This window comes from Mercenaria mercenaria, chromosome 10 (genome assembly GCF_021730395.1).
Source record: "Mercenaria mercenaria strain notata chromosome 10, MADL_Memer_1, whole genome shotgun sequence".
NCBI lineage: Eukaryota > Metazoa > Mollusca > Bivalvia > Venerida > Veneridae > Mercenaria > Mercenaria mercenaria.
In genome coordinates this window covers 69295514-69308730 of record NC_069370.1, presented here as the reverse complement: position 1 = coordinate 69308730, position 13217 = coordinate 69295514, and the positions used below count along the sequence as shown (strand labels likewise).

The window sequence follows — 13217 nt, the reverse complement described above, 5'->3', positions numbered from 1 at the left end:
AATAAATCTTGGATTCCATGACGAATCTGTCAGATCCAATTTTAGGTTCCAGAGTTATTTTATATCTGATTACCTCCCGAGATTGTAATAAAAATGGATTTATATCAGTAAGTACTTATAGTACTTATTTGAAATTTCATTATTGTCATTCGTTGGACTGAGACCATCAGGGTAGATAACTATGGACTGATTTTATGTCAAATTACCTCCCTTTATTTCAAATTAAAATGGGTATATCTCCGTAACTAATGAAGATACTGATCTGATATTTCATTTATGTCAACAGATTGACTTGGACAATCAGGGAAGATACATATTGACTGAATTTATGACAAATTACGTCCCTTTATTTTTTATCTAATACACCTTAGCAGCTTCTAATGAGATTGGTTTGAAACGATCATATCATTTTGAGCAATGGTACTCAGGTGAGTGATACAGGGCCATCATGGCCCTCTTGTTTTTTAACAAAACAGAATGATTTGAAGGAATTTATTGTAGGGTCTTCAAAGGAACATTAAAACATTGCCATTTACAATATAATTTCATTCATATGAGATGTATAGCGCCTAAGTTACACGAATTTAAAAAGAAGCTGCTGCTTTTTGCAAGAGGAAAACTGAGTGTGCGCTGATTAGCACTGACTGCTGTCAATAATTCTAAAAATACACAAATAATTTAACAGATATTTAATTTTAAACTCCATGGTCCTGTCGAGTATACATTGAAATAACATCATTTAAAATAATGCTTATTTTTGAAATAAAAAAGAAAGTTCGCAATTTTCTGGGACAATCCTAGTAGTGAACGAGCCAGCAGTTTCAGATTTAGTGGTTTTCCCATACAGCTATGCTGGGAAAACTAGCCCAAGGCAATGTTTTGAATGAAAAATCAAATATTTGAAAGAATTTTGTAGGAGGCCTCCCAAGCGTCATTGCTGTAAATTATGTCTCTTTTCCCCCTCCCCGTCCGTCCATCAGTAACTGGAGAACCATTTGACCTAGAACCTTCAAACTTCATAGGATGGTAGGGCTTATGGAGTAGACAACCCCTATTGTTTCTGGGGTCACTCTATCAAAGGTCAAGGTCACAGGGGCCTGAACATGGAAAACTGCGATCAATAACTTAAGAACCACTTGACCCAGAATGTTCCCCATTAAGTTTCATGATCCTAGACTCAAGCGTTCTCAACTTATTGTCCAGAAATGGTTTAACTGTTCTGGGTCAATATGACCTTGACCTTTGACCTACTGACTTCAAAATCAATTGGGGTCATCTGCTGGTCATGAACAACCTCTCTTGTAAGTTTAGTGATCCTAGCGTTCTCAAGTTACCGCCTGAAAACCGTTTGTTTTGGTCACTGTGACCTTGACCTTTGATCTCAAATCAATAGAGGTCAGCTGCTGGTCATGATCAACCTCCCTATTAAGTTTCGTGATCCTAGGCCCAAGTGTTCTCAAGTTATGGTCCAGAAATGGTTTAACTGTTCCCAGTCACTGTGACTTTGACCTTTGAACCAGTGACCTCAAAATGAATAGGGGTAATTTGCTGGTCATCCTCCCCATCAACTTTTATGATCCTAGGCCCAAGCGGTTTGAGTCATCATCCGGAAAACGTTTAAATTTTCCGTGTCACTGTGACCTTGACCTATGACCTACTGACCTCATCATCAACCGCCTTATGAACTTTCATGATCCTAGGCCTAAGCGCTCTTTAGTTATGATCTGGAAACCGTTGTTCCGGGTCACTATGACCTTGACCTTTGATCCACTGACTCAAAATCAATAGGGGTCATCTGCTGGTCATGACCAACCTACCTATCAAATTTCATGATCATAGGCCCAAGCATTCTTGAGTTATCATCTGGAAACCGTTTAACTGTTTTGGGTCATAGTGACCTTGACCTTTGACCTCAAAATCTGTAGGGGTCATCTGCTGGTCATGAAAAACCTTCCTATCAACTTTCATGATCCTAGGCCTAAGCATTCCTGAATTTTCACCCGGAAACCGTTTAACTGTTCCTGGTCACTGTGACCTTGACCTTTGACCTAAATAACCACACAGGGTATCAAATTCAAACTTGGCATGTAGGCAGGTGGCAATGAGACAAAGTGCAGAGCACATAAACTGGGTCTGTAGGTCAATGTCATGAACTGAGCTCAAGTCAAAAATGTCAAACCAGGGTTGTAGGTCAAAGGTCAAATCTGCCTATCATATTTCGTGTCCAGAGCATAACTTAAATTGTTAGAGTTTGCTTTTCCTTTAAATTTTGCTTCCATCCTCTGGTATAACCTTACTGGTATATAATGATTTGCGAGACTCTTATTGTTCATTTAACCTTAATTATAGTTGCCACTGGAAACCTGTATGCGTGACTCTTCCAGAAGACTTAGTAATTTTTGTGGGTGGATATTTTGAGATACAGGAGATGCCCCAATTCTTGAAACTTCCCTGGTTCTTCAGCATGCCAAATGTAAATCACCAACATGAGACTTTTATCCTAATGTTAGTAGTTTTTAGTTAGCTTATACCAATTTATTTTAGGTTGATTGCGAAATAAGTTCTACAACTTACAATAATGAGGATACAAGAAAAGAGAAGCTAGTTTCTCTTTTGACACTGAGCACTAAGCAAGGGAGCTACTGGTATCATTATGTCTCCCCCAGGAGACATATTGTTTTTGCCCTGTCTGTCCGTCCGTCTGTCCGTCCGTCCGTACGTCACACTTCATTTCCGAGCAATAACTGGAGAACCATTTGACCTAGAACCTTCAAACTTCATAGGGTTGTAGGGCTGCTGTAGTAGACGACCCCTATTGATTTTGGGGTCACTCCGTCAAAGGTCAAGGTCACAGGGGCCTGAACATTGAAAACCATTTCCGATCAATAACTAGAGAACCACTTGACCCAGAATGTTGAAACTTCATAGGATGATTGGCCATGAAGAGTAGATGACCCCTATTGATTTTGGGGTCACTCTGTCAAAGGTCAAGGTCACAGGGGCCTGAACATTGAAAACCATTTCCGATCAATAACTAGAGAACCACTTGACCCAGAATGTTGAAACTTCATAGGATGATTGGTCATGAAGAGTAGATGACCCCTATTGATTTTGGGGTCACTCCATCAAAGGTCAAGGTCACAGGGGCCTGAACATTGAAAACCATTTCCGATCAATAACTAGAGAACCACTTGACCAAGAATGTTGAAACTTCATAGGATGATTGATAATGAAGAGTAGATGACCCCTATTGATTTTGGGATCACTCCATCAAAGGTCAAGGTCACAGGGGCCTGAACATGGAAAATCATTTCCGATCAATAACTAGAGAACCACTTAACCCAGAATGTTGAAACTTCATAGGATGATTGTACATGCAAAGTAGATGACCCCTATTGATTTTGGGGTCACTCCATCAAAGGTCAAGGTCACAGGGGCCTGAACATTGAAAACCATTTCCGGTCAGTAACTTGAGAACCACTTGACCCAGAATGTTGAAACTTAATAGGATGATTGCTCATGCAGAGTAGATGACCCCTAACAATTTTGGGGTCACTCTGTGAAAGGTCAAGGTCACAGGGGCCAGAACATTGAAAACCATTTCCGGTCAGTAACTTGAGAACCACTTGACCCAGAATGATGAAACTTCATAGGATGATTGGTCATGCAGAGTAGATGACCCCTAACAATTTTAGAGTGACTCTGTTAAAGGTCAAGGCCACAGGGGCCTGAACATGGAAAACCATTTTCAGTCAATAACTTGAGAACCTCTTGACCCAGAATGTTGAAACTTCATAGGATGATTGTTCATGCAGAGTAAATGACCCCTAATGTTTTTGGGGTCACTCCGTTAAAGGTCAAGGTCACAGAGGCCTGAACATTGATAACCAGTTCATATCAATAACTTGAGAACCACTTGACCCAGAATGTTGAAACTTCATAGGATGATTGAACATGCAGAGTAGATGACCCCTATTCATTTTGGGGTCAGTCTATTAAAGGTCAAGGTCACAGTGGCCTGTTCATGTAAAATCATTTTTTTGGAAATAACTTGAGAACCACTTGACCTACAATGTTGAAACTTAATAGGATGATTGGACATGCAGAGTAGATGACCCCTACTTATTTTGAGGTCACTTGATCAAAGGTCAAGGTCACAGGAGCCTGGACAGTGACTTGAGAACCACTAGGCCAAGAGTGTTGAAATTTAGCGGCATGACTGGACATGCCAAGTAGATGATCCCTATTGCAGCCAACCATCAGTGTCTCTTTGACTTTCGCTCCTGACCCCTATTAACTTCTTGCCTATAGGACTTTGCATTGGGGGAGACATGCGCTTTTTTACAAAAGCATTTTCTAGTTTTTCATGTCCTTACTTACATGGTTGGGGATCAAACCCACAACCTCCTTATTTTCAATTGGAGGAGCAGACTCGTGATCCCTCTTCATAATCAGTGGTTTAAGTTTGTACTTTTAAATGTTAAAATTGCTATTGGCCCAGTTTTGGTGCAAGAAAACAGTAAATAACAACATGAAAACATGTTTAATTTTATTGCAGTTAAAAAAATATACCTTGACATACCTCACTCATAAAGAATTATTAACATATAAAATGGATGGAATAAATATGTCATTTATATGGAATGATATGCAAAATGTATAAAATAAAAATAAAATAATAATTGAAAAACAAGAACCTAAGATGTAATCAAACAGACAAGATAAATTTGTAGCACATTCTTTCAGGAACTGACACATCATTTGATCAGTTCTTGATGCTAATTGGTTTTTTTTGAAGCATGGTGAAATTGTAAGATGACAAACAGCTTTCTAATTTGTGAATTCATCCTCAAAGAATTTCAACAAAAAATGTATATTTAATAAGCATTTCAAGACATCAATTAAGCGGAATGTTTTCATACTTGCTAACTTCAACACAAAACCTCATTTTATTGACTGTATTTTTAATATCCATGCATTTTTGTGATTTTATCATTTATTACCACCAAACCTCTTCTAAATGAATAAATCAATTCCTTTTTTTCTTCATATACAAAGCTGGAATGTAAAGAACTTGGGTTAAGCTTCCCTCTGAAAAGTGAATGCCTACTGATTGAAAACTAGAAGCTTCAAAATCTTTCACGATGCACTTGCCTACGAGAAACAACAAAATCCTGTTGATCCAAAATTATGAGAACAGCACAATATTAATCAGATCTATGAAATGTTCAGTGTGTATTCAAAGTCATAGCTTGTTTAATCATAATATTCTTCAAGTCACAGACTGGCTAAAAGCCACAGTCTGTTTTCTCGAATTAAATGTAATTCATGAACACAAGAAATATGCAATGTTTAATCACATTCAAAAGGCTTTCTAGAGATTTTCTAGTTCCAGTTACTGATATGTTGTACTATTGTGACACAGTTTGGTACAGTTCAACTACAGTATAATGCCACATCACACCCGCAGACTTTGTCTTGCTTTGTCAAGTATTTCCTTCTTGATTTTTGGATAGTTCGGATGACTGGCTAGTACCTGTAAATTAAGTTGAATATGATAAACTTGTATAAATAATGTACAGCAATGAACTTTAAAACTATCTGAGATGAACTAGTGATTTTAATCTTCCATACTGACCTTTGAGCCAACTCATTTAACTCAGTAGGTAATCACAAGACTATAAATGGCAGGGTTGCAAGTTTGATGTGCAGCCCATGTTGAGGAAAGACAATTATTTGTGGAAAACAAGTCAGTACTGGTGCAGAATCCAGGAACAATGGTAAGATTCACACATACTCCTTACATACATCATAATACCACACATCAAACAAACTTGATGACTTGCAGACAAATCTAGGAGTGCTTTTGCTAGAATATAAAGCATACTTTCAAAACTTCTACTTTTTTAGAACTTCCTGTCTGAATTTTGCTAAATGAGAAAAATAATCTTAAAACAGGAGCAAAAACTTGAAAAATATTGAACAGTGTCAAACTGGCCTAAAATGGCTTTAAAATAAATGTTTAGTGGTAATGGGGCATCTTTGTTTTTAGTATATTGTAGAAATGAAGTTACATATAGACTGAATGCTTGCTCAATTCCCTCTCTATGTAGCTCAGATAGTGCTTGCTTGTTGCTTCAGTTTTATGTCACACCAACAATTCAGCATATAGAGTGACCTCCCAACTTTTGAATGAGTGGAAAGCAAAGGTGTCTCTGTGGACATTTGATCAGGCATAATTGTTCTTCTGTGTAACCCAGTATAACCCTAACCTTCATGCAGTGTGTTGGCAATGACAATAGCTGTACACTATTTCATGTTTTGTTTCAATTGTCATACTGACACAATTAGGTCAAATAGCACCTTACGAGATTTAATGGTGCAGGATGAGGCACCACTCTTGCAAATAAAGGCACATGAGTAGAACCATTAGCCTTCCCTGAACCAACAGGACGGTTTTCGCTCATGAATGACATCGATTAATAGGTTTCAAACCCAGAGCAGTAAGCAAAAGTGTCTTGAAGCCGAAGACTTTTACCTCTCAGTCACAAAGGCGATTTACAAGTGTCCCTTTTAATAAATAAATTTTATCACTTGATAATATACTCACATGGTGACATATATCAATGGCATCAACGTTTCTCTTTGCCTTGAGGTAGTTAAATGCTAACTTGAAACCTGTAAACCAGAACAAGCCAGTTATTTTTTCTTCACAGGCAAAATTTCGTTTCTCAGTATGTACATTTTACTTGAATGAAAAAACAAAAATAAAAAACCTCTGTAGGATATTGTGTCAGCCAATTTTTTTTCTGACAATATCACATTTACGTTCCAGATCAGCATTACTCATAAAAGATATTTGTTTCATTTGGGTTCATCGTCACACTGACACAATTATTGGTCATATGGTGGAGGAAGATCTCAGGTGCCCCTCCAAGCACTGCTTCAGGCAAAACCGGGCATATGGGTAAAACCATCTACCTTCCATAAGCCAGCTGGATGGTTTCCTCATATAAAGAACTCTACTACACCACAAGCTAGGTTTCAAACCCACAGCAGTGAGGAGCATGTGACGAAGTCAGCAACCTCAACCACTCAGCAACCTTAACCACTCGGCAACCTCAACCACTCGGCAACCTCAACTCAGCTACAGAAGCCCCTCATCAATATTAACAGCCAGTATATATGAATGTTGCTTTATTGAAAACCTTACTCAGAAATCTTTATAATACAAGGGACTACACACTACTAACCTATTACAGGATTATTTTTGTTTCCATATTTCCAAGCATTTTCATAACTAATGGCAGCATCTTTATATGACTGTTCCTTTTCCATGATAAATCCTTGATATTCATACCCTTTACAGCATGACTGAAATAAAAATCAGCATTTCAATGATAAATCATTGATATCTACATCCTTTACAGCATGACTGAAATAACAAGAGCTGTCCATAAGACAGCCAAGCTCGACTATTCGAAATATTGTCCCAGAAGCAGGAAATTATTACCCAAAATGTTAAATATCAAAAGAGTTTTAAGTTCAAAAGGGGACATAATTTGACCAAAATACATATCAGAGTTATGGGACTTGACGCTATCAACTAGTTTTATAACCCCAAAAACATGTTAAGTTTCAATTCAATATCTGCATTAGTTTTGGGGATAGTAACTTGCATGTAAAACTTTAACCAGAATTTTCTAAGTCCAAAAGGGGGCATAATTTGCTCAAAATACATGTTAAGAGTAATGGAACTTGACCCAGTGAGGTTGGTAATTGACCTAGAAAAAGAAAAAAATAAGTTTCAAAGCTATATGCCTTTAAATGATAGCTGTATGTACTTGCACGCAAAACTTTAACCAGGATTTTCTAAGTCCAAAAGGTGGCATAATTTGCCCAAAATACATGTCAGAGTTATGGGACTTGGTGCTATCAACTAGTTTTATAACCCGGAAGACACATGTTAAGTTTCAATTCAATACCTGTAGTAGTTTAGGAGATAGTAACTTGCATGTAAAACTTTAACCAGGATTTTCTAAGTCCAAAAGGGGGCATAATTTGGCCAAAATACATGTCAGAGTTATGGGACTTGACCCAGTGAAGTAGGTAATTGATCTAAAAAAGAAAAAATAAGTTTCAAATCTATATGCCTTTTAGTAAGCTGTATGTACTTGCATGCAAAACTTTAAACCAGAATTTTCTAAATCCAAAAGGGGGCATAATTTGGCCAAAATACATGTCAGAGTTATGGGACTTGACCCAGTGAGGTAGGTAATTGATCTAGAAAAAGAAAAAATAAGTTTCAATCTATATGCCTTTTAGTAATAGCTGTATGTACTTGCACGCAAAACTTTAACCAGAATTTTCTAAGTCCAAAAGGGGGCATAATTTGGCCAAAATGAAGGTCAGAGTTATGGGACTTGGTGCTATCAACTAGTTTTATAACCCCGAAGACACATGTGAAGTTTCAATTCAATATCTGCATTAGTTTTGGAGATAGTAACTTGCATGTAAAACTTTAACCAGAATTTCTAAGTCCAAAAAGGGGCATAATTTGCTCAAAATACATGTTAGAGTTATGGAACTTGACCCAGTGAGGTTGGTAATTGACCTAGAAAAAGAATAAATAAGTTTCAAAGCTATATGCCTTTAAATGATAGCTGTATGTACTTGCATGCAAAAACTTAACTAAGGTGTGACGCCGACGCCAATGCCAGGGTGAGTAGAATAGCTAGACTATTCTTCGAATAGTCGAGCTAAAAATCAGCATTTCATTGATAAATCATTGATATCTACACCATTTACAACAAGACTGAAATGAAAATCAGCATCTACAACGATAATTTCTTTTATGCTAGATGCAGCAAAAGTCAAAGCTCTATCAGAGTGCATAGATCCAACACACATTTAAACTAGAAAATGCTTTTGTAAAAAAGCGCATGTCTCCCCCAATGCAAAGTCCTATAGGCAAGAAGTCAATAGGAGTCAGGAGCGAAAGTCAAAGAGACACTGATGGTTGGCTGCAATAGGGATCATCTTCTTGGCATGTCCAGTCATCCCACTAAATTTCAACACTTTTGGCCTAGTGGTTCTCAAGTCACTGTTTAGGCTCATGTGACCTTGACCTTTGATCAAGTGACCTCAAAATAAATAGGGGTCATCTACTCTGCATGTCCAATCATCCTATTAAGTTTCAACATTGTAGGTCAAGTGGTTCTCAAGTTATTTCCAAAAAAATGATTTTACATGAACAGGCCACTGTGACCTTGATCTTTAATAGACTGACCCCAAAATCTATAGGGGTCATCTACTCTGCATGTTCAATCATCCTATGAAGTTCCAACATTGTGGTTCAAGTGGTTCTCAAGTTATTGATCGGAACTGGTTATCAATGTTCGGGCCCCCCTGGCCCCTTGACTTTTAACCAGAGTGACCCCAAAAACAATAGGGTCATTTAAACTCTGCATGAACAATCATCCTATGAAGTTTCAACATTCTGGGTTGACAGGTTCTTAAGTTATTGATTGGAAATGGTTTTCCATGTTCAGGCCCCTGTGACCTTGACCTTTAACAGAGTGACCCCAAAATCGTTAGGGGTCATCTACTCTGCATGACCAATCATCCTATGAAGTTTCATCAGTCTGGGTCAAGTGGTTCTCTAGTTACAGACCGGAAATGGTTTTCAATGTTTGGGCCCCTGTGACCATGACCTTTAACAGAGTGACCCCAAAATGGTTAGGGGTCATCTAATCTGCATGACCAATCATCCTATTAAGTTTCAACATTCTGGGTTAAGTGGTTCTCAAGTTACCGACCGGAAATGGTTTTCAATGTTCAGGCCCCTGTGACCTTGACCTTTAACAGAGTGACCCCAAAATCAATAGGGGTCATCTACTCTTCATGACCAATCATCCTATATAGTTTCAACATTCTGGGTCAAGTGGTTCTCTAGTTGTTGATCGGAAATGGTTTTCAATGTTCAGGCCCTTGTGACCTTGACCTTTGACGCAGTGACCCCAAATCAATAGGGGTCATCTACTCTTCATGACCAATTATCCTATGAAGTGTCAACATTCTGTGTCAAGTGGTTCTCTAGTTATTGATCGGAAATGGTTTTCTATGTTCAGGCCCCTGTGACCTTGACCTTTGACGGAGTGACCCCAAAAACAATAGGGGTCGTCCATTCCAGCAGCCCTACAACCCTATGAAAGTTGAAGGTTCTAGGTCAAATGGTTCTCCAGTTATTGCTCGAAATGAAGTGTGATGTACGGACGGTTGGACGGACAGGGCAAAAACAATATGTCTCCCCCAGGGGGGGGGGGGGGGAGAGACATAATAAACCAATTAAGGAACTTGTAATAACCACAGGAGAATTACTGGCTCTCCAAAATTAGAAAGTATATTAGTACATGGTTCAAAAATCCTTCTACTTTATAACACAGGTCAAAACTAATGGCCATAAAGTTATACACTTAAACACTGATTGCTCAATGTCACAGGCTAATCAGTAAAATATTTAAGTTATCCAGACATAGACAAGGAAAATGACTGAGAAACAAAAGAAATGGTCGTGCTAGCCTTGGTGCTTGAGCCATGAGTGCTTGTATGAGCAGTATTTCACTACAGTGAATTTCCGCCGTTACTCCTGGCCAGTTGCAAAAGCAGCCTTGGTGCTTGAGCTACAAGTGCTTGTGTGAGCAGTGTTTCACTGTAGTGTATTTCCACTGTTATTCCTGACAAGCTGCAAAGGCATGAGTCACTACTTGTCCACAGACAAAGAAATTGGAAGAAAAAAGTTAACATGACTTATATAATCTAGATTCAGCTATCTGTATAAACTGTTACTAATTTTACAGGATTATGTATACCTTATTATGCTGCAGAACTCTCTTCAGTAACTCTGTAGCCATGTCATATTTACCAGACTGAAAAAACAAACATATGATGACATTTATTTTATTTAATAGTACCAAATTGTTTTGTTCTGCTTACTGGTATATGTTATTACGAAATGCTACAACTGTTCAAAATAGCTAATGACATATCTTTTTTCTAAGCTTGCTTCTTCTGCCATTTCTGCCCAAAAGCCTCTTCTAACCATTTCATTTTACCCTCTTTTCTTTCAAGAAGCTTTACAACCCCGTTTCTGACAAACAGTAGAAGAAAAACGCCAAAAGACATATTCTCCCAATTTTCACTTTTAGTTTTCTTGGAATATACCAGAAATGCTGTTAAGTTACTTAACCTTTTAAAGAGTGTACTTAAATGAATTCATTTAAACTTCTTTAAGCTTTAAAATGAGGGAGAGATGATAACTACATATAAAGCACCTGCTTCCTTTAAAGGTGCTTTGTTATCTACCGATTCATTTGTTTTGAAGATACCTGGATCCACCAAAAACTGTATGAAGGCATTAAGGATCTGCCACAAACCGTAAGTCTCCTTGAGGCTGCAGGTCTGACTGTGTAGGGCGTAACAAGAAGATCTGATTTAGTGTCATTTTTCATAAGAATTTCAGTTTAATATGTTACAGCTGGCAGTTAATGAAACCAGTGTTGCTGGATTCTGTACCAGTACCAGCCAGCATATGGTTGGCCCCATGGTGTGAGACAGAATAGTGGAGTTACCTGTAACATATCCACCATCATTTTGATGAAATCTTCTTTGCACTGAAAGTGAGATTTTCAAGATTTTTTTTTCTCACTTTAAATGATAGATAAAGACCCAAGGTTGCCAGTCTGTGCACTAGGTAAAGCCACTGACCTTATGTTGAATAGCTAGGCTCCTTCCTGACATGAAACGAAGCAAAGCTTGAATCTACAGGCAAGTGAAAATCTGTGTTGAAACTAAGGAAACAAGACACACTGCAGTGTTAATTGTAACTTGTTTTACCTGTATATAAATATCTGCCAACAACAACCAAGATTTCTCCAGATCTTCAGCATCCTGAAAAAATAAACGAACTTTACTTCATTTCCATGAATGGGTGTTCATGTGATTTTTATTAAAAATATTTATCGGAACTAATAACTATCTTACTAGTTAGTAAGGTATTCTTTTAAAACACAACACAGGTTTTCTTAACATGATATTGAATTTTATTCTAATAAAATAATAACACCATATAACCTGAAACAATGTGTTGCAACCTAACAAATATCTTACCTGCATTGTCCAATTACTTTTGGCAACTCTCTTCAGCTGGTTCCTAGCTCTTGGTGTCTGTTTCAGAACCATGTAAGCAGCTGCCATTCCATACAGAGCACTGACATTCTCCCGAGCCTGGAACCAGTGAAAAAAAGGTTGACAGTGAGAACATACAAAAAGTACTTTTCTGCTTACAGCTTAAAGGCAATGAAGAGACAAGCAATGATACTCAGCCAGAAAATATCCTAAATACAAGTAATCACCATATTTCAAAAATTGCAAAAAATAAGAAAACAGCTTTTCATAATTGGTACATGATTATCTAACTTAATATTTTAAACACAAATACAACACAAATACAAACTCAATGCAAACAAACACAGAATGAAGCATACACCATGCTTGTTATAACATCACATTTCAATCTACACTCAAATTTAAGGAAAATGCTGCATAAAAAATGTTGCATAAAAAGTAGATTTTACTCAAATATTACTTAGCGTTAAGACAATTATCCTTTACATTCAAGAACCTTTTGTAGGAAAAGTTAAATTTAGGCAAATGTAAATACAAATGTATTTCCATTATATGCAACAACTGTCAATAACAAGAGCTGTCCATAAGACAGCCAAGCTCGACTATTCGAAATATTGTCCCAGAAGCAGGAAAATATTACCCAAAAAGGTTAAATATCAAGAGTTTTAAGTTCAAAAGGGTGAATAGTTTGACCAAAATGCATATAAGACTGAGTTATGGGACTTGCTGCTATCAACTAGTTTTATAACCTTGAAGGCACATGTGAAGTTTCAATTCAATATCTGCATTAGTTTTGGAGATAGAAACTTGCATGTAAAACTTTAACCAGAATTTTCAAAGTCCAAAAGGGGGTATAATTTGCCCAAAATACATGCCAGAGTTATGGGACTTGATCCAGTGAGGTTAGTAATTGATCTAGAAAAAGAAAAAAATAAGTTTCAAATCTATATGCCTTTTAATAATAGCTGTATGTACTTGCACGCAAAACTTTAACCAGAATTTGCTAAGTCCAAAAGGGGGCATAATTTGGC

At 37.4% G+C, this 13217-nt stretch overlaps 1 protein-coding gene across 5 annotated transcripts in view; it reads right to left on the bottom strand.

The window, feature by feature from the left end:
• Window positions 1-4536: 4536 nt before the first annotated feature.
• Window positions 4537-13217, bottom strand: part of LOC123561348 (tetratricopeptide repeat protein 21B-like) — a 102912-nt gene continuing 94231 nt past the window's right edge. For all 5 annotated transcript variants that reach the window (XM_053553289.1, XM_053553290.1, XM_053553291.1 and 2 more), the window contains 6 exons: window positions 12169-12285; window positions 11896-11949; window positions 10872-10928; window positions 7254-7374; window positions 6611-6678; window positions 4537-5536 (listed from right to left, as the gene is read on the bottom strand). In XM_053553289.1, the coding sequence (XP_053409264.1) occupies window positions 5459-5536; window positions 6611-6678; window positions 7254-7374; window positions 10872-10928; window positions 11896-11949; window positions 12169-12285 (495 nt within the window). In that variant the 3' untranslated portion in view covers window positions 4537-5458. The remainder of the gene's footprint in view (window positions 5537-6610; window positions 6679-7253; window positions 7375-10871; window positions 10929-11895; window positions 11950-12168; window positions 12286-13217) is intronic.